The sequence below is a fragment of the Leuciscus leuciscus genome, assembly GCF_965113295.1.
Source record: "Leuciscus leuciscus genome assembly, chromosome: 2".
NCBI classification, from domain to species: domain Eukaryota; kingdom Metazoa; phylum Chordata; class Actinopteri; order Cypriniformes; family Leuciscidae; genus Leuciscus; species Leuciscus leuciscus.
The window spans coordinates 1,626,456-1,653,716 of NC_138726.1; the positions used below are offsets into that span (position 1 = coordinate 1,626,456).

Consider the following 27,261-nt stretch of genomic DNA (forward strand, 5'->3'; position numbering starts at 1 on the left):
AACCAGTGTAATTTTGTGAGCAGATGAGTGACGTGTGCCCTTTTCGGCTTGTTAAAGACCACTCTAGCTGCGGCGTTCTGGATCAGTTGCAGAGGTTTGACTGTGCAAGCTGGAAGACCAGCCAGGAGAGCGTTACAATAGTCAAGTTTGGATAAAACAAGCGCTTGGACAAGGAGTTGAGTAGCATGTTCTGATAGGAAGGGCCTGATCCTACTAATGTTGTACAAGGCAAATCTACATGACCGGGCAGTTCTAGCAATGTGGTCTGTGAAGTTTAATTGATCATCAATTACCACACCAAGGTTTCTGGCTGACCTAGATGGAGTAATTGCGCATCAACGCGGACAACGACGCAGAAGTATAAATTAAAACCAACGCGTTGCCTACAGCGTAGAGGCTCCGGCGTAGGTCCGACGCAGAAGTATAAATAGGCCTTAAAGGGATAGTTCACTTTGAAATTAATTTTTGGTATGTTTTAGCTTACCTCAAGGGCATCCAAGATGTAGGTGTCTTTTTTCCGCAGTAGTTTCAATTTTGATATTTTTAGGTCAAACCGTTCTTGTCTGTCAGTCATATAATGCAGGTCTATGGTCACTGTCTCAAACAGCATGCACAGAGTCCAAATTAAAACAACTCCCCGTCGTCCAAATTAAACAATTCCCCATCGTAAGTACACATTGATGGCCTAAGACACGAAACGAGCGGTTTGTGTGAGAAAACGAACAGTATTTATATCGTTATTACCACTTATACACAGCCATGTCCAAGTGATCTGATCTGATGTGTACGCAGACTGGTGCATAGATATATACACACTAGATGTCACCTTGTCTACGGCAGTTCATTGGAATGAATGTCTTTAAGGCGACTTCTAGTGTATATATCTATGAAACTTTAAAGTCATTTTTCTCAGTTTCACATTCTAGCGAGTTAAGGTCTTTTGCCTTTGCAGGGCAGTTTAAGTATAAGGACTCTAACCATCTGATTTTAAGTTATAATGCAAAAAAGTGAATTTGCTGCTAGAAGTTTTTATACTCAGAGTTTCGAACCTTGTAAAATCTGTACCAAAAAACTGTAACAAACACATAAACGCATATGTAACAAGAATCAATCAGAAATTCTGCAATTCGTTTTTTTTCCTTGTCTTTGCAAACAGTTGTCACAATTCGTAGCAAGAATACACACGAAGATGATGATTCAGGTACAAACAGTCTTAAAATAACTCTAAAGTTATCTCAAACAGAAGGCAGGCAGGCAAACAAACAAGAACGGACAACTGGAAAACACAGAAACTTAAATACACAGGCAGACGAGGTGATTAATGACAACAGCTGAGCGTAATGGCAAATCATATTAGTGACCAAGACAACAAAGCGGGAAAACTGAACAAAGGAAAACAGAAACTGATGAATGCAAACGTCTAGGTTACTAATGTAACCCCCGTTCCCTGAAGGAGGAAACGGAGATGTTACGTCGCCACTGGCGTACTGGGGTCTCACCTGGGAGCCCAATCACCTTCAAGTGGCAACAAAACAGGCCAATGAACATTGGCCAGTGAGATGTGCATGCCTCGTCACACCTACCCGAACATACGCGTATAAATAGGACTGGCATTACTCACTTCATTCATGTTTTCGTGAGGAGCCGAAACAAGAGCCCGGCCATTCAGCGGTGGTTCAGGGTTGTGGAAGGAGGATGTAACGTCTCCGTTCCCTCCTTCAGGGAACAGGGGTTACATTAGTAGCCTAGACGTTCCCATTCTGTCAGTCAAAGCCACTGGAAAGCCCCAAAGCCACTGAACTGTGTTATGAGTGTGAGATGCAGATGCTGGCAAGCTGGCGCGTACCGAGTTAGAAAACTGCGTTCACAATGCCGTAGCCTACCCAGCGCCCCATGTAAGCCAGAGTGATCCTCCACACCAGGAGGGATGGAAGGACAGGGTTTACTCTGGGGGTGGTCAAAGCTGCTGTTCCTACCCCAGGGAAGAGTGCTTCGGAACTCAATTCCCATTGTTTTTCAGCCATGACCAAAACTCTGGGGAAGCGTGCCCAATCCCAAAGGAGGGGAACGCTACGGACACCACACCTTGCCTTAAGGGAGGTAACGTGTGGAATTACACATATGGACTGACCCGTGGGGCAGTGTTACATATGGAAGGTCTCTGTGGTAGATCCTACCTAGCCAGAGAGGAGCTTCTACGGCACAGACACAGAGCAGAACGGAACCGCCCAGGGAAAGACACGGGTTATCAACAGGGAAACCGCAATGTTGACAATACAGATATGGGATTACAGAGCGGGAATCACATCATATGGACATCTAGTCCGGCTGACCGGCCAGACATGATTGCCGAAGGATACTGGAGGAACTCAATCAGGGTTCGCCAAGAGGGGAACTCACCTGAAGAGCAAGTAGGCGATTGTAACCCCTGTTATGGGGCCGCAAGCAAGAGACCGAGCCAGTCTTCCCGTACATTACCTGTTCGTACTCAACACACAGGAAGAGACCGGCTCCACTCTGAGATTGCAGAATCTTGCGAATGTGTTGGGTGTTGGCCAACCCGCAGCTATGCAGATGTCTGCCAGAAATGCTCCGCACGCCAACGCCCAGGAGGCGGCAAAACCCTGAGTGGACTGAGCCCTAACCCCGAGGGGGCTCGGCTCGCCTTGGGACTGGTAAGCCAAAGCCTTGGCATCCACTATCCAGTGTGCCAACCTCTGGAGAAAGCCTTTCCCTTCTGCTGACCACCAAAGCAAGAGCTGCTCTGAGCTTCTGAAGCTCTGTGTGTGGAACACATGGTCCACAAGAGACAGACCACAGGGTAAACACCCTCTGCTGACCTCACTAACACCTATTGTGTGCGTGAGACATAATTTGCAATTTGTGAACACAGAGCAGGATCGAGTGCAAGAGATAAGCATGAGGTTTTGAAAGAGTGACTAGTGTGATCAGTTTGGTTTTGTGTGCTAAGAGAAAATGGTTCTTCGAAAAATAGTACCAAGGACGGAAAAGTGGTAGTAGAAGAAGACAAGACTAAAACAGAACAGTTTGAGTAGGCTTTCAGCTGAAATTGCAAAGTGTTTGGAATGATTGTTCATTGTAAATATTTTACTGCTACGGTTTTCTATATATTTCAAGATTATACTGCAGAAATGCACAAAATGTGCTGTCATTCTGTTTTGGAAAGTAGTGTGTTAACATTTGACAAATGTGCTGCACTAATATAGGGATTTTTAGGGTTTATGGATTTTGGAAGATGCTGTCATTAAATGAAATGAAAATGTTTTCACTGTTTAGTCCTCACAGACTTCTGTTTCGCTGACTGAGAGAAGAGTTTTGACTGTGGCTTCAGTTTTGACCGATGCGTGTTAGCAATGGAGAAAAAAAAAAAAGAAGAAGCTGAGAATAACAGTTTGGGCTTAGATTCAAGATGGTAATGCAGACTGTATAAAGATTTTTGAAAAGATGACCATAATCAATGATACTTGTTATCCATTTAAACAAAAGTTTAGTCACCTTTATTTGTATAGCACTTTATACAATACAGACCGTTTCAAAAGCAACTTTACAGTGATAACAGGAAAATAAAAAAAAAGAGAGTAAATGCTGTTTTGACCAGAATCTTTTGCAGGAGCAGCACGCGCTATAGTGCTTTCACACATGCTGCGTTTGCAGTGCGTGTAACTGATCCGCGGCTGTACCACAAACACATACTCACTATTTGTATTTCAAATCCAGAAGTTATCAGCAACTTTTATTTTAAAAAAAAAGTTTTTTGTCAGCATTGCAATTCTCTTTGTACACATATACACTCTTTAATAGACGTATTCACGTTTAAACACAATTGAAACAACGTATTATTCAATGCATTACTTCTATATAATTATATATTAAGTTGCTCAAGCAAGTGGTAAAATATTTAACCATGCACTTATATTAAAATCGCATAAATGTTTAATTAAAACTTAAAATTGACAAAAACAGCCGACTCATACCCTTTCTTTTGCAGAATTTAAATGTTTATACAATAAATCTTGCATGTCACAAAGAACTTGTTTTTCCACCTCCTCGAATGAGACAAGTGTGGTTCATTAAGTTGCCTTGTTGAAGTTAATTGTAGTTCCCTTTCGAGGGAACTCGCGATGCGTCAATGACGCTTTGGGAACGCTCCTGCGTGATTGCGTCTGAAGCACCTATGTCAACTAGTCCAATGGCGAGAGTGGGCGTCACGGGCGGGTGACGTGACGACCAGGAAAGGATAAAGGACATCCGGTTTAGAACCGCGCTAGCTTCTGTGCCTCAGCAAGCGCTCTGTGTTATACTGTCTGTCATATTTATTGTTGTCTGTCACTATATCAGTCACAAGCATAGATATTATGGCGAACAAACAATCTTAGATCGTGTGTTCCTCCCTGCCCTCTTTCTATACGGGTGGGGATACACACGATGTATGTGTTGTTTGTTTGGAACGGAGCATGATCTGTCAGTGCTCGAGGGCGCTGACTACGAGCATTGCGAGTTCGCTTTACTCGCTCCGTTCCCGCTTGTCACTCTTTGAGGAGGGTGTTCAGGCTCGCGTTCCTCGCAGTACCGGCCCCGTGTTGCCGAGGCAGCATGGAAGCTGGTATTGTGGGGTTCGCAAATGGATCTCGCGGAGGGGTTAGAGACGGGCTCCGCCTTTTCTCTGCCTTTACCCGGGGGATCCAGCGCTCTCGCTCTGGGATCGGAAGCCCGCGCCCCGGCTTCTTCCGCCCTGGTTAGAGAGCCCGGTGTTTCAGCAGTCTATCTCTGAGGAGGTAGATGTGCTGAGCATTGATGTAGTCCACAACCACAAGTATATATCTAGACAGGAGTATGGGGAGCAAACAGCTTTGGATCGTGTGTTCCTCCCTGCACTCGCTTCATTACGAGTGGGGACACACGCGATTCATGTGTTGTTTGTTTGGGAGTGGAGCATGCACGTTCAGCTCTAGTAAAAGGGGGCTGACAGTGTTCATTCATAAATTCCCGACGTGTAACATTTGCACTATCGAGAGTTAGCTCTGCTCCTGATGGCTTTCTTCTCGAGGGAAGAAGTCAATAAAGATTCTTTGGCTCGGATCTCGCGTTTTGCTGAGGCAGCGCGTAGATTACGGGTCTGCAATAAATAATCTGTTACTCGACCTCGGATCTCGCGTGTGCTGAGGCAGCGCGTAGATTACGTGGTCTGCAATAGGAAAAATAGTGGACAGGCTACGTTCATTCATGAAAATTACCGACGTGTGTGCACTATCGGGAGTTTCCCCATGCTACTGTTTATTTAAAAAAAGACTGCAATAAGAATCCAGTGGTTATGCATTCATTAAGAGAGATACATAGTGTATTGCAAGCTATACATTTATGATTCTTTTATTGTATGTTGAAACAATTTTTTATATATAAGCCTATATACATATAAATATATATTCAGCCTTTCATCCAGACTATTTTAACTTGTCTGGTTGATTTTTTGCTGTTTGATTCTGAGGAATTAAATAAGTGGACTGCATTTAAATTTACTTATCTGACTTTCATTAGTTAGATTCATGTATATGTTCAGTAATTCATCCAGACCGTGTTAACTTGTCTGGTTGATCTTTTACTACATTTAATTTTTGAGGAATTAAATGGTATAATTTGGTGCTACAGCTGTCCACCTCCGAGGAGATGGATGAGCTGAGCATCGAAATTAAGGAAATTGAAGATTCTACATCTCAATCTCCTGTGTACAATGAGTTTGGAGTTTATAACTTTGTAATTGGGGCTGCTGGGCGGAGCAGCCCTAGCCATTAACAAACTCATTGTATGGGCAGAGTGTAATTTCCTGTGCTCCCCCTCAGAATGATTGGGGACCGGAATGGCATTCTCAACAGAAGCCTTTAAAGCAGAAGATGGATCTGAGGACTGTTTTTCTGTGAAAAAGGTTTCGGCCAAGGTCCTGATGCCACTGGTGTCAGACCTCTGAGGGCAACCCCGACCGGGGTGGAGCGGTGTACACCTCAGTATACGGTGCCCGCCCCACCTCGGTGCCCTCAGGAGGCCGTTCTGCCAACCCCGCCACCCTTGGTGCCTCGGGGCGCAGCGGTCTCCAGCGAGCACATGGCTCAGTGTCACCACGACACTGTGTCAAACTCGCACCCTCTGAGGGGGGTTGAAAAAGAGTCAGTTCGGTTGTTTCCTGCCAGGATGCTTCAGGTCACCGAAGTGGCTGTTACAATAACACCAGAGGCCAGTCTCGAGAGACTGGTACCCTTAGTAGATTTTCTGACAGAGTGGAAGAATCTGCCGAATATATCTCCATGGGTCCTGCAGATAATAGAGAGAGGTTACAGAATCCAGTTTCGTTCTCCTCCACCTCGTTACAACGGGGTGCTACTCACGTTAATACATCCCGAGCAGGCTCTGGTAATGGAGCAAGAAGTAGAGTCTCTATTAGCGAAGGGAGCTATAGAGCAGGTGTACTCGCCCGACAGAGATTCAGGGTTTTACAACCGCTACTTTATTGTTCCGAAAAAGGATGGGGGGTTGCGTTCCCATTTTTAGATCTTCGTCTGTTGTATCGTGCAGTCATGAAACTCAAGTTCAAGATGCTCACACTCAAACAGATCGTGACTCAAATCAGATCCGAGGACTGGATTGTCAAGATAGATTTAAAAGGCGCTTACTTCCATCCTCCCTCAACAAAGGAAGTTCCTGAGGTTTTCTTTTGGGGGCAAAGAATATCATTATCAGGTGCTTCTATTCGGTCTAACTCTATCACCCTGCACGTTCATGAAGTGCGTAGATGCAGCTCTGGCCCCGCCAGGCTGCAGGGCTACGCATTCTGAACTACATCGATGACTGACTGATTCTTGCGGAATCAGAGCAGTTAGCGGTTCGGCATCGAGATGTCGTCCTCGCTCAGATGAAGAAATTGGGGTGAGACTCAATGCCAAGAAGAGTGTGCTTTCTCCACTACAGAGAACCACTTTCCTTGGTGTGGTATGGGATTCAGTCACGATGCGAGCCACACTTCGCCCGTTCGTGTAGCTGCTATCCTCACAGCCACAAAAGAGTTGAAGCTAGGCCAGTCACGCACTGTGAAACAGCTCGAGAAACTGTTGGGCCTCATGGCAGCAGCGTCCAATGTGATACCCTTTGGCCTACTGTATATGAGACCTTTGCAGTGGTGGCTCAGAACCAGAGGGTTCTCCTCGAGGGGAAACCCACTTCGTACGATCAAGATCACGCGGCGGTGTCTCCGCGCCTTGGTTATATGGAGGAAATACTGGTTCCTATCCCACATGAGCAGTCACGCACTGAAACAGTTCGAGAATCTGTTGGGCCTCATGGCAGAAGGTCCATTGTGATACCCTTTGGCCTACTGTACATGAGCCCCTTGCAGTGGTGGCTCAGAACCAGAGGGTTCTCCCCGAGGGGAAACTCACTTCGTACGATCAAGATCACGCGGCAGTGTCTCCGCGCCTTGGTTATATGGAGGAAATACTGGTTCCTTTCCCAGGTTCCGGTGTTGGGAGCTCTTTGCCATCGAGTTGCTATCTCGACAGATGCTTCCCTCACTGGCTGGGGAGTGGTAATGGGAGGCCGCTCATCCCAGGGCCTGTGGAGGAGTCATCATCTTTTTGGCACATAAATTGCCTGGAGATGATGGCAGTCTTCAATGCGTTGAGACATTCCTCCCAGACCTGAGGGACCATCATGTGCTTGTCCGTACAGACAACACATCAGTGGTCTCTTTCATAAATATGTAGGAGCAGACATCCTGTTGAGGCAGAGGCTGAGGCCCGGGGAATAGAGGCTCCACACCGAGGTGGTGGAGCACATTTGGGGGGTTTATGGCCAGGCACAAGTGGATCTCTTCGCGTCTCAGGATACGACACACAGTCCACTTTGGTTCTCCCTCACACACCCAGCTCCCTTGGGGCTGGACGTTGTGTTATGGACATGGCCGAGGCTACGTCTGTACATCTTTCCCCGATTACTCTGCTCCCAGGAGTTCTGGAGAAGGTCCGCCGGGACGGAATAAGTCTACTACTAGTAGAACCGTACTGGCCGGGCTGACTGGTTCTCAGACCCGGTTTCTCTCCTCGATGGCTCTCCCTTGGAGATTCCAGTCAGGAGGGACCTTTGGTTTTAAGTGGGAGGGGTGTCCCTTCACCCCAGCCCAGAGATTTGGAACCTGTGGGTTTGGCCTCTGAGGGGGCCCAACTCATTGACTTTGGTCTCTCAAGTGAGGTTGTGGAGACCATATTTCACTCCAGATCTCCTTCCACGAGGAAACTCTATGTATTTAGTGATGGGTTTTCCCTTCATATTGCGGGTCTGTGGACAGTGGGGCCCAGTTACTGCCAGATTGGTACAGTGCTGGAGTTACTGCTGGTTTGTTTTTCCGCAGGGTTATCCCCTTCCACACTGAAGGTGTACGTAGCGGCCTTAGTGCCTACATGTCCCTTTTGGTGGTATTTCCCTGAGGGGGGGGGGGGGGGGGGGGGGGTTAGGGTTAGGGTTAGGGTTAGGGTTAGGGTTAGAGTGGGGGGGGGGGAACCTTTGGTTGTTTCTTCTGTGGTGCTTTTAGACCAGGACAGGAGTATGGTGGCTTAGAAGCCTTTTTATATGTAGATATCCCTGTAGGATGTGGTATGCGGCAGGCTGGTCCTCTCCGCTCACATTCGTAAGGTTTTGCAACTTCGACCTCGGCGCTTCCCCAGGTTCTCTATTGTTCTTGTCTTAGTTGTGCAGTATTCACACAGACAGGTTCTGGTTCGTATGGCGTGTTGGGCATTCTCGTTCCCAAAGCGTCATTGACGCATCGCGAGTTCCCTCGAAAGGGAACGTCTCAGGTTACGACTGTAACCCTAGTTCCCTGAGAAGGGAACGAGACGATGCGTCACTTTGCCATACTTCCTACATCCCTGTGATCGACTTGCTTCGGCCCTTTTCGAAGCTAGCGCGGTTCTAAACCGGATGTCCTTTATCCTTTCCTGGTCGTCACGTCACCCGCCCGTGACGCCCACTCTCGCCATTGGACTAGTTGACATAGGTGCTTCAGACGCAATCACGCAGGAGCGTTCCCAAAGCGTCATTGACGCATCGTCTCGTTCCCTTCTCAGGGAACTAGGGTTACAGTCGTAACCTGAGACGTTTTCCTTGATTTACCCCGGTCTTAAAGTAAAAAGATGACTGTGAAAAACAGTAGTATTTAATTAAAGGCATTTATGGTGAGATTACTACATGTTATATAATTAAATGCATTTATGGTGAAATTACTACATTTTCAGGTCAATCTGTGTTCATTTTGACCACGAAACATGTGCTGTCAACGCATCCGCGTGCAGTGTGAAAGCTCTAACCTGTTAACATGGGTACGGAAAAAAATACGCACGTGAAACGGGCTTTACAGTTTTACTCCAGCAAAATATTCTTCTTTTTTTTGCTTTGTTGCCATTAGTACACCACTGTCAAAAAGTACTTAAAAATCACTCTGTGGGAATATTTTTCACCAGGTTTCTAGCTGAAAAGTGTGTGACTGCCCTCGATGTTATAATGTTAACAGATACAGCCTTATTAAGATAGTACAGAACTCTTTGGCTCCAGTCATGTTATTAAAATACTGCACTAAATTGTGAAATACTTATATAATGAACCTTATATACACTGACAAATTCAAGTAAGCTAGTTTACATTTTGAAATTAATAATTTTTTGAATCTGACACCGTTCACACTCAAAACGGGAAATATACCCACGACCAGCAAACACAATTAACACTCCAACCCCCTGTGAAAAAAAGCCAACAATGAAGTAGGACCTGAAGGACATTTCAAGACATTTTGTTTCGAATCGAGACAATGAAGATTGGGAGATTGGGAGTTATTATTTTCCTCTGTAAGGTAGGATTTTATCCAAGACGATTTCCAAAACCTTTGGATGTCTGAGTGATTGTCCTCAATCATGTTCAGAGAATATGTATATATATTTATTTTTATTTCTTGAGAAGCTGATTTTATTTGACATTATAAATGCACTTTCTTTGATATGTTTTATGAAATTTAGAGCTAGAATTAAAAAGCTAAACTTCTTGACATCCACCAAAAAACAATACCAAAGGTTTAAGACAGAAACATAAAATGCCATCTGCATTGTTGCCGCCAATGTTATTTTTATATTATAAGTCACCTTAATTTTGCAGGGGTTGATTTGATCAAAACAGGCTTCTGCCTTTTTCCTTTTGTTATATGGAGTCAAATGTTTTAAGACTTTTGGGTTTCACTTTATTTTAAGGTGTCATTGTTACAGTGTAATTATATATTTAAGTACTGAGTAATATTAAGCAACTACATGTACTTACTAGGGATGTCCCGATCAGGTTTTTTTGCCCTCGAGTCCGAGTCCGAGTCATTTGATTTTGAGTATCTGCCGATACCGAGTCCCGATCCGATACTTCTATAATACATTAAAAAAAGAATAAAGAAGAGCGAAAAAACAGATCCAGGATGTTCCTTATTTTTTATTTAATTCACCTTATTTTAACATTCAACAACTCTGTTAACAAACAGAGCACTTCTGTGAGGTAGCTTGAACAATCAAGTAATAAATAACATAAATTCTTCACTTTTGGACTTTAGTGCAACAGTAAATATAAAAAAAGTCTAATATATAAACAAATAGCACCTCAACTTAAAATACCCGGCAGGCATGTAAACAAATAAAAGTGCCACAGTGTTTGCAAAGCCAGTAATGTGCTTTTAGGAACTGCACTCCTAACTCTTACGCCGGTTTCACACTGCACGCGTTAAGGCCAATTTATACTTCTGCGTCGGGTGCGCGTAGAAGGTACGGCGTAGCATACGCATTGACGTGTACCATACGTCGTACCCTTCGCCGTACCCTGACGCGCACCTCCTCAAAAATGTAACTACGCGTCGCGGCGACGCGGACCGCAAGATCTGTGATTGGTCGGCTGGATAGCATCGCGTTTCCTCCTACCCATTTCCGGAATGATCTTCTGCACTCTGCACCGCCCGCCCGCCATTTTTAAATTCCGAAGATCAGTGAAGAGCCATGGAAATAGACCAAGTGACCGAGAGATTGCTTGAAGAAGTGCGGAAATACAGCCATCTGTATGACTCCTTCAGTCGCCATTGCTCGTAGAAACCTAAACTCAAAACAGCCGCGAGGAATGTAAACACAGTGGAACTGGAACATTAAAACCCACCCGCGCCAACTAGCGTTTCGGCGGTGTAACTGCAGAGCAACACAGACATTCGCAGAAGTATAAATGCTCACGACGGCGTCGCCTACGTGCGTACCCTACGACGTACACTACGGCGTACACTCGACGCAGAAGTATAAATTGGCCTTTAGCAGAGCGTGCAGCGCGTATTTTTTTCGCCGCCCATGTTAACAGATTAGAGCATTCACACCGCACGCAGAGGTGGCGCGGCAGTGCGTAGCAGAGCAGAGCAGCAGTGCCGCGATCGTTTCGGCGCCGAGTCTATTTTTGCTGCGCCGCTTATGCTGAATTAAAGTGACTATGCATTGATCATGGCCAAAATACACCGCAGTTTTATCCAAAAAGTGCATTGATGATATCTATTGTGTTTTAAACAGTCAATCAAATGACCAACAGCAATTTAAAAAGAAAACAAATGTCCAAAAACAAACTTGTTGCCAGAACAATAAAAACAAAGATGAACCAAAAGTTAAATGAAATTATTAATAAAATAAGCTTCTTGACAAGTCTTTTCTCTTAAATGTATTTGAAAACGAAATAAAGCAATGCCAACTTATCCATTATAGAGTAACCTACTCTGTCTGTAGCCTACACAACCCGCGGTTCAGCCGCGCGTGACAAACGCTGCCAGTGTGAAAGCAAAACGCGCGTGTCCTGCTCCTGCTCACCATACGCACTGCTCCTGCGCTGCTTACGCTCTGCTCGCGTGCAGTGTGAAACCGACGTAACTCTGTGCCACCGCATAACTATAGATGTGTTAAAAAATAATGAGAATATATATACATATATATCCGAGTCCTGACCGGGAGGTAACGTCCGATTCCGATCGAGTCTGAAAACACGTGATCGGGCCCGATTTCCGATCACGTGATCGGATCGGGACATCCCTAGTACTTACTATAGGGTTAGGGTAGGATTAGGGTTTGGTTGAGGGTCAGTTACATGTAATTATACATCATTTACTGTTATTTCTATGGTAAGTACATGTAACATATGTAACAAGGACACTGTAAAATAAAGTGTTACCGACTTTTGTTAACTTTTGTTATGACGTAACCAGTGTGTGATTGTGGTGCTTCATTTACAAATACATAAAATCTCTGCAGTTTCTGCACCAATAATGTGCAACTTTACATTTTACTAATGAAACGCCTATAATTCATTTAAATTACAATGGAAAGTTTTTCTAGACATGACGCTTCATCTGTCAACAAAAGTTTATTTGTGAACTCTCCATGTACACTGTGCCTCGTTTACAAGACAAAATAATCCGCACAAACATATAATCCTCCAACACGATCCGGGTTGTGTCTGACTGACAAAAGAATTCATGTAATTTGAAAGATGTAGTCATTTAATACATTTGGTAACACTTTATAATAATGTTCAGTTGTAAGTCATTTATAAGTGGTTAGTTAATGATGAACTAATCATTTACAAAACATTCATAAATGATTAGCAAGTGATATACTAACATTTTATGTTTAGTAAAGTCTATTTATGTAAAGTCATTTACAAGTGATTAGTAAATGATTAACTAATTATTTACGAAACATGACTGCGTTCATAAATGATTAATAAGTGATATGTTAATTATTGTATGTATGTTTTGTATATTCAGTTATAAGTCATTTACAATGGATTAGTCAATGCGTTTCATAAATGTATAATAAATTATGTTATTTTTAATTTTATTTTGTTTGTATGTAGCAATTAGAGGGTGCAGAAAGTGTTGTAAATGCCTTGAATACACGTACAGATAATCTGTAACAGGTCAGTAACAGTGTTCAACACAATTTACACATCACCTATAACAGGTGTTGAACACTGTAGTGTGTAGTGTGTAGTGTGTAGTGTAGTGTAGTGTAGTGTGTAGTGTGTAGTGTAGTGTAGTGTAGTGTAGTGTAGTACATGTAGTGTGTAGTGTAGTGTGTAGTGTAGTGTGTAGTGTAGTGTAGTGTAGTGTAGTACAGTACATGTAGTGTGTAGTGTAGTGTAGTGTAGTGTGTAGTGTAGTGTAGTGTGTAGTGTAGTGTAGTGTGTAGTGTAGTGTAGTGTGTAGTGTGTAGTGTGTAGTGTAGTGTAGTGTAGTGTAGTGTAGTGTGTAGTGTGTAGTGTAGTGTAGTGTAGTGTAGTGTGTAGTGTGTAGTGTAGTGTAGTGTGTAGTGTAGTGTGTAGTGTGTAGTGTAGTGTAGTGTAGTGTGTAGTGTAGTGTGTAGTGTAGTGTAGTGTAGTGTAGTGTAGTGTGTAGTGTGTAGTGTAGTGTAGTGTGTAGTGTAGTGTAGTGTAGTGTGTAGTGTAGTGTGTAGTGTAGTGTGTAGTGTAGTGTGTAGTGTGTAGTGTAGTGTAGTGTGTAGTGTAGTGTGTAGTGTAGTGTGTAGTGTAGTGTAGTGTAGTGTGTAGTGTGTAGTGTGTAGTGTAGTGTAGTGTAGTGTAGTGTGTAGTGTAGTGTAGTGTAGTGTGTAGTGTAGTGTGTAGTGTGTAGTGTAGTGTAGTGTGTAGTGTGTAGTGTGTAGTGTAGTGTGTAGTGTGTAGTGTGTAGTGTAGTGTGTAGTGTAGTGTAGTGTAGTGTGTAGTGTAGTGTGTAGTGTAGTGTGTAGTGTAGTGTAGTGTGTAGTGTGTAGTGTGTAGGTTTACTTCATACATTTCTGATCGCACACAGTTCATACAATTCAAATCCCAGAAATCCGTTACCTTCCCCGTCTCTGCTGGAGTGCCCCAAGGCTCTGTATTGGGGCCTCTCCTTTTTATCATCTACATCCTCCCTCTTGGTCACATCCTCCGTAAACACAACATTAAATTCCATTGCTATGCGGACGACACCCAGCTCTACCTCTCTACTAAACCTTCCTCCTCACTCCCACCAACCTCCCTCACCCTCTGTCTCCAAGAAATTCACTCTTGGTTCTCATCCAACTTTCTCAAACTGAACAGTTCGAAAACCGAAGTCCTCCTGGTAGGCACACCTCATACCCTCTCCAAAACTAATAAAGTTTCCATTGCCATTGATAACTCAATTGTCCTTCCCTCCCCTCAGGTTAAGAGTCTGGGTGTCGTCCTCGATAGCACACTATCTTTCCAGTCTCACATAAATAGCATCACCCGGTCTGCCTACTTCCACCTACGCAACATCTCTCGTCTCCGTCCCTCTCTCACTCCCCAAACCACCGCCATTCTGGTTCACAGTCTCGTCACATCTCGGATAGATTATTGCAACTCACTCCTGTTTGGTCTCCCCAATAAGTCGCTCCAGAAGCTGCAGCTCCTCCAGAACTCTGCTGCACGCCTGATTACTCTGACCCCCGTCTCTCATCACATCACTCCCATCCTGCAACAACTTCACTGGCTTCCCATCAAACAGAGGATCATTTTTAAAATAATTCTCATCACTTTCAAAGCAGTTCATAACATGGCTCCTCCATACATCTCAGATCTCCTCCATTTAAACATCCCGACCCGTTCACTCCGATCCTCCCATACCTGCCAGCTTTCCGTTCCCCCTGCCCGTCTTGTCACAATGGGGAGCAGGGCGTTTAGTCGCTCTGCTCCCCATCTCTGGAATTCCCTCCCTCCTGACCTCCGTACTATGGACTCATTTCACCTCTTCAAATCCAAACTCAAAACTCTTCTGTTCAGACAGTCATATTCCACCTGACCCATATCAGCTCATTGTTGTCTTGCCGCGGTTTAAACTTATTTGACTTTTTTAATGTTTTTATCTGCTTTGTACAGTGTCCTTGGGTGTCCTGATAAGGCGCTTTGAAATAAAATGTATTATTATTATTATTATTAGTGTAGTGTAGTGTAGTGTGTAGTGTGTAGTGTAGTGTAGTGTAGTGTAGTGTGTAGTGTGTAGTGTAGTGTAGTGTAGTGTAGTGTGTAGTGTAGTGTGTAGTGTGTAGTGTAGTGTAGTGTGTAGTGTAGTGTAGTGTGTAGTGTAGTGTGTAGTGTGTAGTGTAGTGTAGTGTAGTGTGTAGTGTGTAGTGTAGTGTAGTGTGTAGTGTAGTGTAGTGTGTAGTGTAGTGTAGTGTAGTGTAGTACAGTACATGTAGTGTGTAGTGTGTAGTGTAGTGTAGTGTGTAGTGTAGTGTGTAGTGTAGTGTAGTGTAGTGTGTAGTGTAGTGTAGTGTGTAGTGTAGTGTAGTGTGTAGTGTGTAGTGTAGTGTAGTGTAGTGTGTAGTGTGTAGTGTAGTGTAGTGTAGTGTGTAGTGTGTAGTGTAGTGTAGTGTAGTGTGTAGTGTGTAGTGTAGTGTGTAGTGTAGTGTAGTGTAGTGTAGTGTGTAGTGTAGTGTAGTGTGTAGTGTGTAGTGTGTAGTGTAGTGTAGTGTGTAGTGTAGTGTAGTGTGTAGTGTAGTGTAGTGTAGTGTAGTGTGTAGTGTGTAGTGTAGTGTAGTGTAGTGTGTAGTGTGTAGTGTAGTGTAGTGTAGTGTGTAGTGTGTAGTGTAGTGTAGTGTAGTGTGTAGTGTGTAGTGTAGTGTAGTGTAGTGTGTAGTGTAGTGTAGTGTAGTGTGTAGTGTAGTGTGTAGTGTGTAGTGTGTAGTGTAGTGTGTAGTGTAGTGTGTAGTGTAGTGTAGTGTGTAGTGTGTAGTGTAGTGTAGTGTAGTGTGTAGTGTGTAGTGTGTAGTGTAGTGTGTAGTGTGTAGTGTAGTGTAGTGTGTACTGCAGTGTAAGTGCTGACTGGTGAGGGTATAGACAGCTGTCTTCTGTAGTGTAGTGTAGTGTGTAGTGTAGTGTAGTGTGTAGTGTAGTGTAGTGTAGTGTGTAGTGTAGTGTAGTGTGTAGTGTGTAGTGTAGTGTGTAGTGTAGTGTGTACTGCAGTGTAAGTGCTGACTGGTGAGGGTATAGACAGCTGTCTTCTCTGAAACTCATGGAGTCTTTAACCACTGTGCACCTGATGTGAGCAAAACATAAAAAAAAAATGTAAAAAAAAAATTAACAATTTATTAAACATTTATAAAATGCATAGTCATGTTTTGTAAATGATTAGTTAATAATTTACTAATCACTTGTAAATGACTTGTAATGGAATTTACAAAACATACATAAAATGTTAGTATCTCACTTGCCAATTATTTATGAATGTTTTGTAAATGATTAGTTCATCATTAATAACCACTTATAAATGACTTGCATCTGAACGTTATTATAAGTGTTAGTGTGTACATCTTGTGGCAAAATAATGGGAAATGATCCACAGTTCAGCCCACATATACTGCTGTTGTGCTGGAAGTGATTAAATAATCCAAATGTAAATTTCAAAATGTGTAAATGTTACAACATTTAATATGTTTCAAATTAGGTCCTTTTGTGTGGATTTGCGGAGGAGTCTTCATGTTCTCCAGGCTTTGAGTCGGAGTTGCTGGTTTTTAAAGTGCACAGAGATGACCTTCACCAAGGAAAAAGACTAGGAAGAGGTAGGCTGTGTTCTCTTTAAATAAAACACTGAGGCAACTGAACTTTTGGAGTTTTTGTTTAAATATTTTTAGTATTAGGCTAAATAATCTCTCTACACAATGCAATCTTTTTAACTGAGGTTTAACTGTGAAATACAGCAATCGGTTTAAAGGGATACTCCACCGTTTTTTCATATTAAACTATGTTATTCCCTTAACTAAGATGAGTTGATACATACCTCTCTCGTCTCAGTGCGTGCACTAAATCGCTCTGTCTTGCGGCGAAACTTTGTTAGCACTTAGCTTAGCCCAGTTCATTCAATATGGGCCAAGCAGAGAAGCTACCAAACACCTCCACGTTTTCCCTATTTAAATACAGTTACTCGCGTAGTGTAACTCGACCTAGGACGGTGACACAAAACAAAACGTTGCGCTTTTCTAAGCGTGTAAAATGGATAACTATATTGTATGGCGGAATACCATAGCAAGTGCTTGTAAGCACTTCGACTTGGCGCAGTAATATCTTCACTAGAGGGAGCGGGGGCCGGTGAGAGGATTTTTCACGAGTGAAGATATTACTGCGCCAAGTCGAAGTGCTTACAAGCACTTGCTATGGTATTCCGCCATACAATATAGTTATCCATTTTACACGCTTAGAAAAGCGCAACGTTTTGTTTTGTGTCACTGTCCTAGGTATGATAAAGTTGGTATCATTACGTTTTAAAAAAGGAAGTATTGACTTGCTAACCCTGATTCTCTGACTAATTGCAAAGTTGTGCTACTGGTATTTTTGACAACACTATTTTAGACCATCATAGAAGAATAGAATAGAATAGTGTGATCTTGTTCCCCACTCCAGGTTTACATACGTGACAAGATGCTTTATTGTGCCAATTGAATCTCTTTTTCTGACAGTCATTTTTAATGCATGCGATGGAAGAACAAGAACAAGAACGCTCTTCCAGTCCTCTGACAAGGGTTTTGATGTGGACACGGATGGGACTGTAACACTGAAGAGACGAGTGACTCTTCATGAAGGCCACAAGGTGTTTTCTGTGGACGCTTGGGACTCCAGTGGCAAGAAGCACACGGTATCTGTCAGAGTTGAGCGTGTCCATCATCATCATGAGGACCATCACATGGACACGGTCATGAACCTCTCCTCTCCACAGGTACAAACAAGTTCCTTCCAGAAACCACTGTCAGTACAGTACAAGCCTGTCCTGTTTGCTTTTGTTTACATTGCTGCTTTGTTTGTTGCCATAGTGATTCATTACTCACACCTGTTCCTCATTAGCCCTTTGTTATCTTATGTATATAAGGGTATGTTTAAACGACAACGATATGTTTAAAATGGATACGTTTTCCCTTCCCCATTCACATGGATCCGCTAAAACGATTAAAAACCCTGTATTCTGCTGCTAGGCCATTATATGGCGATAAAACACTATAGACTGAACAAATAATGCGCATGTGGCATGACGTCATCGTCTTCAGAGATTCGCGTTTTTGTTGTTTACAAGGAGACCGTTTTCAAAAACGTGCACTTTGAAACTTTTTTTCAAAACTTTTGCATTTTCAGGCACCCAAAATACCGTTGTCGTGCAAACGAACGGCAAAAACGCACAAAGGGCCCTATTTTAACGATCTGAAATGCAAGTATCAAGCGCAAAACGCAAGTAACTTTGTGGGCGGGTCTTGGGCGCTGTTGCTATTATACCGGCGAGATAAATGCCTCTTGCGCCCGACGCAAATCTAAAATGGGTTGGTCTGAAGTAGCTTCATTATTCATAGGTGTGGTTTGGGCGTAACGTGAAATAAACCAATCAGAGCGACATCTCACGTTCCCTTTAAGAGCAGGCGCTCTTGTTCTATAGCAGATTCCTATTATAACGGCGGATTTGCCAGACGCGCGCCAGGAGCGGTTCACAGCCGAGGAGACCGACGTTCTCGTCAGGGCCGTAAAAGACAGAGAAATGACGTTGGTGATGGAGAAACACACCCAAAATAGCTTCGGTTAAACAGGTGTATGATCATTTGGGTAAATGTGTAAGCTAGATGCATGCTTTTATAATAAACTATCTATCTATCTATCTATCTATCTATCTATCTATCTATCTATCTATCTATCTATCTATCTATCTATCGTAATAATGTATGATTTGATAAAATGAAAACGGCTGCTTCTGTGTGAGAGAATCAAAGTGTATGCGCGTTGTGCACACGCTACATTGATTATGGCCAAGCATGCGCCCTTAAAATAGCATATGAATAACATGCGCAACGCGCCACTGACTTTAAACTAGTTTTTTTCGGTTAATGGCGGAATTATTTTCTAAACCTGCAAAATAGCATGAGGGAACGTTTGCGCCGGAACACGCCTCCTCTTTGCGCTGAACCGCCCCCCGGGAGCGCAAGTGTATTTCTTAGTTAACCGACGTGCGTCTGTGGAGGGAAAAGGCCGCTGTGCGCGGGTGCAAAATAGGAATGATACATGCGTCGCTGTACAAAGTCAATTGCGCTGTGTGCAAGATAGGGCCCAAAGAGTACACCCAGCATTACAGTAAGGCCATGATTGAGAACATAATAGTGGCCATTATTTAATTGAAAATGTTATTGGCCTCTTCTATCTCTTCCTCTGTTTTGCATCCCTACCCTTCCACCACCATTCATCCTTTCACTCCTCTTCTTCTTTCTGGTTATAGAAAATGGAAAGAAAATGTGCTTGATAAATTATAACAACTTGTAAATCTTAGTTCAAAAGTTAGTTCAAACTAGACCACTTTGGCAAGTTACTTGGGTTTATTAAACACAATTTATCTTTGGCGGTATGGTTCCTTATGGGGGTTCTTACTCCATAATTAATGACATACAGAGCTTTAGCATTAACCCCCCATAGAACCATCAGCTTGAGTGATATACAGATGATTAAGACACTTTAGTAATGTCTTTAAAGTAAAACAGTTTTAACATGTAGACGTAGCAGTAAATCCCTGGACGTCTATAATGTAGCTTGGCTATGAGGATGACTGTCTCTCGGCGATGTTGTCCGTGACAGCTAGGACTTGAAAGCCTTGGTAATCTGAAACAAAGAGACGACAGCCAGAAGGTGCACAGAAATATGCTTGATGCTTATAGTGGTGAGGGCGGGAGGGTTGCGAGCAGTTTGAGCTTACCGAGCAGTAGTATCACGTATATCCTCCTGGTCTAATAGGAGAACGGTAGTGGTTGGAGCGATTTGACGCTGACCGCGTCAGCTGATCGCAGCCTATGTCTACGTGGCCTGTCTGAACTAACGCTGCGCTCGATTTCACCCAAAAATGAAAGAAAAAATAATTTCAGTTACTCACGCTTATGTCGTTCCAAACCTGTAAGACTTTCGTTCATATTCGAAACACAAGAGAAGATATTTTAAATGAAATCTGAGAGCTTTCTGTCCCTCCATTGACAGTCCATGCAACTACCACTATATTGCTTCAAAAAGTTCATGAAGAGATTAGTCCACATTTTCTGAAGCGACACAGTTGCTTTATATGATGAACAGGTGTTTCACTAGCCTGTCTGAAATCCTGTGCTGACCAGCTGGCCCCTATCTTTACAAAGATCTTCACCAGATCACTGGCTTCAACTGTCCCACAATCATCCCCATCCCAAATAAATTCCTAAATCACAGGACTAACTGAATGACTACAGACCTGTTGTTTTAACGTCTGCGGTCATGAATTCATTTTAAAGACTGGTGTTGGCCCACCTGAAGTTCATTTTCAATAACTCAACAGACAATTATTCCACGTATACTACGATTTCCACCACACATACACTACCATTCAAAAGTTTGGAATAATTTTTTTACAAATTTTTTTTTAAGAAGTCTTTTATTTTCACTAAGGCTGCATTTATTTGATCAAAAATACAGTTTGTTTGTTTGTTTGTTTTTAACGCTTCTGTGTGTCACGGTTTTGGTCTGGTTTTGTTCTTGTCATGTTTGCTTCCTTGTCTGTCATGTGATCCCTTGTAGTCATGTGATCCTGCCATGTGTCTTGTCATGAGTTTATTGTCTGATTGTTTGATCATTGTTCACAGGTGTCCCTTGTCTAGTCATTAGTCTTGTGTGTATTTAAGCCCTCATGTTTGCCATGTGTCGGGGTCTTGTATTGCTGATGTAACCACTAAGTAAGTTCATGTTTCTGAGATTGTTTTCGCCACGCCTTGCCATGTTCTTTTGTTTCTATGTCTGATTCTGATTTTCATTAAACTGCATTTGGGTTCTACATACGCTTGCTTCAGTGGACCTAGTTACACTGTGGATATTTCCATGGTGAGAAATTCATGGTAAAATTGTTTCAGGTTTTTACAATTTATTTTTGGTTAAAAACTCTAAAACTATATATGGTTTAACTTTGTTTAAAATTTCTTCAAAAGAGTTAACTGAGTATTTTTTTTAAAAAACCAACACAATCTAAAAAGTATATAATATGTGCACAGAGCAACAACAAAGAGCTTGTTTTCATTTTAAATGATACCGAACAGGACCACATGGAGAAGCCAAAAAATGCCTAAATCAAACTCCTTGACTGCATAAACGTACAATTACTAAACACAGCAACGTAGACATGACAAATCAAACATTATCCTGAGTGTGTGTGTGTAAACTGAAATGTGTCTGTACAGAAATGCAGCATGCGATCGGTGATCGAGAGCACACATACACAGTTTGTTGTTTGTGCATCAATATAACAGACTCTCACACACTTACTATACGACTCCTGTACGTCACCAAAACTGCTCTTCAGAAACAATCACAGAATATGACAGAGCTCATGTGTTTAAGCAAAGCTCACACTGGAATGAATAATACACTAAAAGCACAATGTGAGTCTCTATTCTCTCTGATATCTCTGATGTAATCAGCCTGGCCTTCTTTACATTAGCGCTGTTTTGGACTGATTATTTGAATGAATTTGATTACTGGATCACTGAAAACTTTCACAGAGTTTAACGGTTTAAAATGATCTGATTGCAAACAGAGATGCAGAATCGGGGAAATTTCCTCTTACCAGGGTTACAGACACTTGTAGATGCTCAGTGTGATCTAACTGTGTGACGAAAATTACATTAATGGCGTACTTCACGCAAGTTATTTTCGTTAATTGTGTTAAATTATTTTAACGTGTTAAGGGTTTTTAAATTAATCACATGCGTTCTCGCTAACAGCACTAATTTTATATATATATATATATTATTTTTGTTATCTGTGTCTTTCTGTCTGTGCACTGGAAGCTTCTGTCATGAATACAAACTCCTTGTGTTGTAAGCATACTTGGCAATAAAGTTCATTCTGATTCTAAAGATGCAATTATCCAGATATTTGATGGATTGTGTGCTGTGTTTAACTGTAAACAAAAATGTTTTGTTGCTCATTGTCTTTTACTAACATTTTCAGATGGAATCTCCCGCTGATGATCTGGTTCTGATGTTTCCAAAGTCTTCAACGGGTCTAAAGAGAGCAAAGAGAGGTTGGGTTATTCCTCCATTCTTTATACTTGAGAATAGCAGTGGTCCTTTCCCACAGAAACTGCACCAGGTGAGAGAAAGTCATGAAGGGAATGTTAAAATTAGATGGACGAGAAAAAGATTTGTCTGTCATTGACAACTTTTGTTATTGTCTCTTATTAACATGTTCTGTTATTGTATTTTATTGCTTTCTGTATTTAGATAAAGTCAGACTTTGATAAGGAAGCTACGATGCAATTCAGGATCACAGGTGAAGGAGCGGATCTGGAGCCTAAGGGGACTTTTTTTATAGAAATATTATCAGGGAATCTGTTTGTGACTCGGCCACTCGACAGAGGAAAAAAAGCTTCATACAGAGTACGTTTTAGTGCATTTCAGCATTGGATTATCTGCTCGTTCTTAGTTCTTTGAAAGCTAAGATAAAAAAGTATAAAGAAAAAAGGCCTTGTGAAATAGCTTGACACACAGTTTACTTTTCATGTTTGAAGATACTGTACATTTATTGTAATTAACATTTAAGTCATAACTACACTTGCATATTGACGTATCAAAGCTAACAGACATGAAAAAACAAAAACAAACTACTAATCTAATTTATTTGTGTTTAGGTGCAGTGTGTAGATTTTAGCGGCATCTAGCAGTTCGGTTGTGAATTGCAACCAATGCCCGTTTAAGTTTTCTACTGTAGAAATATGGTGACGCAAAATGGTGACTTAACGTGTAAGGGGTCCCGCAGTGTATGTAGATAGAAATGGCTCATTCTAAGGTGATAAAAACATAACGGTTAATTTTGTAAGGTCTTTATAGAACACTCAAAACATAGTTATTTATGTATATTATAATGCATTTTTGTCAACAGATCCTCATAAATATTACACAATGCACCTTTAACATGCCTGTATCTCTTCTCCTGTCTTTAGCTTGTAGTTCATTCTACTGGAGTTGATGTGAATATTGTAGAAACGGCAATGGAAATTATTGTAAATGTGATGGACCAAAATGATAATAAGCCTGTTTTTACTCAAAATCCATTCAATGGAAGTGTTACTGAAGCTGCTGGTATAGGTAGGTGTATGATGCAGTTTCTCAATGAAATGTTTAGCAGTTTTTTCCCCAAATGCCTCTTCAGTTTCACCGAATCAGTCTTTCTTCTTCTCTCACTGAAGGTCATGAGTTTATGACAGTCACAGCCACTGATGCAGATGATATAGAGCTTACTGACAATGGTGTTATCAGTTACTCAATCGTCAAGCAAGATCCAGAATTGCCAAAACCAAACCTGTTTACAATCAACTCTGTTACCGGAGGAATTCGTGTGAATGCTTTAGGCTTGGAGAGAGAGGTGAGAAATGATGACTGGATCTCACATTGGTGAAGAATAATTAAATGTAAACAAACTCACCTGAAAACATCTTTCTTTTCAGAAATGGTCCAGATATACTGTGTTAATTACGGCTACTGACGGGGCTGGAGAAGGTCATTCAACCACTGGCACAGCTGTTATTACTGTGACTGACAGCAATGATAACGCACCTCAGTTTGAGCAAACCACGGTAATGTATATTAAAGGAATAGTTGACTTTGAAATTAAATTTTGGTATGTTTTAGCTTACCTCAAGGGCATCCAAGATGTAGGTGTCTTTTTTTCCGCAGTAGTTTCATGAATACATCCAGAAAGCTATAATAAGCATTTTATAAACAAATTCTTTAATTTTAACTTTATTAATACTTATGTACACCATACATCTCTATTTTTTAGCACACTGTATCTGTCCCAGAGAATAAAGTAGGGGCTGAAGTGGCCAGACTTACAGTTACTGATGGAGATGAACCTGGATCTCCTGCCTGGTCAACCAAATATAAGATTATTGGCGGTGACAAGAGTGGGTTTTTCAGTGTCAGTACTGGACCCAGCCAGCTAGAGGGCATCATCACCACTGTAAAGGTACTGTGTGTTGCTCATGTGTTTCCACAGGGAATTCATGATCATGTTCCTTTAGTAAAAGACGCTTTCTTTTCCATTCAGCCCCTGGACTTTGAGAAGAACAAGCAATTCATTCTGTCTGTGATTGTTGAGAACGATGATCCATTTGTCGGTTCTTTGGCCACTTCCACTGCCACAGTCACGGTGAATGTAGAAGATGTGAATGAGCCTCCAGAGTTTAATCCAAAGGAGAAGGTTATTAACAAACCTGAATATTCACCAGTTGATAGTGAATTCGTTACTTATAAAGCCACTGATCCAGACACTGGAAAACCACAGAAGATAACGTAAGATTTCATTATTCCATTTGAAAATTCTGACTGATTTCTTTACAGATTTCTAGATCTTAAACCGAATGTTATTATATATTTATATAATTACATTTTAACTATTTAATGATATAATTATTATAATTTTTTGCCTCACTAGGCAGATGTCAAATCTCTCATATGCAGAATTCAAATCATATCATGCCTGTATATCCTTTGAACTTCAAATGTTTTTAAACCACCAGGCAAGACTTAAGTTGTTCTTGCTGAAGATTTCTAGTTTTAACCTGTATGTTTGGTTCCTTCCAGGTATAACATAGGCAGTGATCCTGCCGGCTGGCTGAGTGTTACTCCAGACACTGGAGTTATTAAAGTCAAGAGCCTTATGGATAGAGAATCTCCCTTTGTCAAAGATGGCAAATACAGAGCTATCATTTTGGCCGTGGATAATGATGGTAATTTGTGTTTCCTTTTTTAAGAGGAGAATTCTTGCTGGCCTTTTTCTGATGTCTGTGCTTGTGTGCAGGTGAAGCTCCAGCAACTGGCACAGGAACCCTGGTAATTGAATTGGAGGATTCAAGCAATACATTCTGTCTGAAATGATTCATCTATCAATAATTGTCCCCCTGTAGTGAAAATCCAGCTTTTAATGTTGTTTGTGTCTATGTGGTGTTTTTAATATGCTTTAAGACAAACCATGTGTAAATAAATAAGTCGACACCATTGCTGAGTATTTTCTCCTTAAAAAACTGCAGTGAACCAAAGACAGTCTCAAAAACACAGTACGAAATCGTCTGTGTTTCTGACATCACAAACTACCATGAACCAATCAGATCAACATGCGGGCAGGCTTTAGCATATCATTACAATGACGTGAAGCAGGGCAGTCTCAAGAGAAGCCAGGTTACACTGGCATATTTTTCTGTTGATATGAAAAATCGGGTACTTTAAGCAATATAGCAGGTGAATTATATATATATATATATATATATATGATGTATATTACGATGATATGATGAACTATATGCCTTTGTTCAAAGCGTTTGTAAGGATGCTGATTTTTAAAAGACAGCTGTCTGAGTCTGAGATGGTGAACGGTAACATGGTTTGTGTAACATTAGCAACACATTATTAGCTTTTTGATAGCATAGAGTAAAGCAAAAGGCTAATCATATTAATTACCGTTATGTGTCCGACGTTGTAAATAGCGATACCATTGTGCTGCATTAACCTCAGTAAGTTAGCCGAGTGAATCTGTGAGCTGGCGTGAGTGGAGGCGGGGCTAATTAGCATATTCATAGAACCGCGTATACTAAATGAGGCAAGGGTGTAGAGTTACATTCTGTTGTAACCTTTCTAGTTATTTCGGATCGAACCACACATACACCAGATTTAACTTCATCCATCCTTTATCTCAACTTTGTACATAATGACGTTGATGACGTCACATCAATACACAACATCCCCCCTCTACTTGAATATGAACTTACCCCAACTAAACAAGTTCTCAGTCACATTTTCTTACAACTTAAGACAGTTCAGAACATTCAAAGTACATGTAACTCTGTACATCTTAATAGAACATCAGCAATGCTTTCTGAACAGGTGCACCACACCACAACATAACTCTTAATCTGATTTTTACTTGTTTTCCTTCTTACATAACCTAGCTTTTATCAGTCACTCAACAACATAGTCTCTAAACCTTTCAGGCAATCTGATTAGTCTCTGGGGTCTGCAAGGTTTAGAAATCTGTTCCTCTCTCTGAAATGTTTCACAGTTCTCTTTGCATTCCTCTGAACTTCCCTTTTGCTCTTTATCATAACTCGGCTCTTGAGCACATATCATTTCACCATCCAATGTTGGTGTTTCCGCAGACAGAAACTTCTTGACAAATGTTATATTCCATGCATACTTTGCTCCAGTGGGTGACTGAACGACAACGCTGTTACCTTCTCTGCTTACAACCTTGTGAGGAGTGCTGTGAAATGTTGTTGTTAATTTGTCTGTTTTATCCTGTTTCACAAGTACTTAATCTCCAACCTCTATGTCTGATGTCTTAGCGCCTTGTCTGTGGTCTGTGTATATCTTGGCTTTTCCTTTCTGCTCTGCGTCTTTGTCTCGAGCTTCAAGGTCACTGTGTGGAGTTGTGATGTCTGGTAACTTTCCTCTGATCTTCCTCTGAAAAAGAAGTTCTACGGGGCTTTTGCCCGTTGTGGCATGTTGTATGGACCTGTAGACAGTCACATATTTGCGTAGCTCTTTTTTCCAATCCTGGCCCTCAGCTTGGGCAATCCGTACTCGTTTCATCAGTGATGCATTTTGTCTTTCCACTTCTCCATTTGCTTGCGCCCACTTTGGAGTTGTTTTGATATGGTGTATTCCGTTCTCCTGACAAAAAGCCTGAAACAGACTGGACTTGAATTGTGGGCCACAATCTGACCTGATTGTTAAAGGAAGTCCGTGCCGACTGAAAATGTCTTCCAAACGGTCGATCACTTTTTCCGCCGTTGTTGACTTGAGGATTGCATATTCATAGTACCTGCTGTAATAGTCGACAACAACCAGAATCGAATGTCCATCCGGTAAAGGATCAAGTAAATCTGTGGCTAAGTTTTGCCATGGCCCTTCAGGCATCACTGTGGGCGACAGTGGTTCAGGAACATCTGGTTTCGCTACCAACTGACAACCGTGACATGTCCTCACAAGTCTTTCTGCGGCCCTGTCCATTCCAGGCCACCAAACCTTTGTTCTCAGGTATTGTTTTGTTCCTACCACACCAAGATGGCCCTCATGTGCCAACTGTAATGCTCTTCCTCGCAGCGACTGTGGCAAAACAATTCTTGTTCCC

The 27,261-nt window shown here is 41.9% G+C and overlaps 1 protein-coding gene across 1 annotated transcript; it reads left to right on the top strand.

Annotated features, from left to right (window-relative positions):
* Positions 1 to 9,850: 9,850 nt before the first annotated feature.
* Positions 9,851 to 25,063, top strand: LOC309492124 (cadherin-1-like). Its single transcript, XM_082160969.1, has 12 exons — positions 9,851 to 9,907; positions 16,550 to 16,664; positions 17,559 to 17,815; positions 22,087 to 22,227; positions 22,359 to 22,514; positions 23,078 to 23,222; positions 23,324 to 23,499; positions 23,582 to 23,710; positions 23,917 to 24,102; positions 24,184 to 24,428; positions 24,720 to 24,865; positions 24,937 to 25,063. The coding sequence occupies exons 1-12, from the start codon at positions 9,866 to 9,868 to the stop codon at positions 25,011 to 25,013; spliced, it is 1,815 nt and encodes a 604-aa protein (XP_082017095.1). The 5' UTR covers positions 9,851 to 9,865; the 3' UTR covers positions 25,014 to 25,063.
* Positions 25,064 to 27,261: the final 2,198 nt, after the last annotated feature.

Excerpts from the sequence above, each read along its gene's own strand:
- LOC309492124 (XM_082160969.1), top strand. The coding sequence starts at position 9,866 with ATGAAGATTGGGAGATTGGGAGTTATTATTTTCCTCTGTAAG. Across the intron at positions 9,908-16,549 it reads TTATTATTTTCCTCTGTAAG|GTCCTTTTGTGTGGATTTGC; the intron begins GTAGGATTTTAT and ends GTTTCAAATTAG. Across the intron at positions 24,429-24,719 it reads GGAAAACCACAGAAGATAAC|GTATAACATAGGCAGTGATC; the intron begins GTAAGATTTCAT and ends GGTTCCTTCCAG.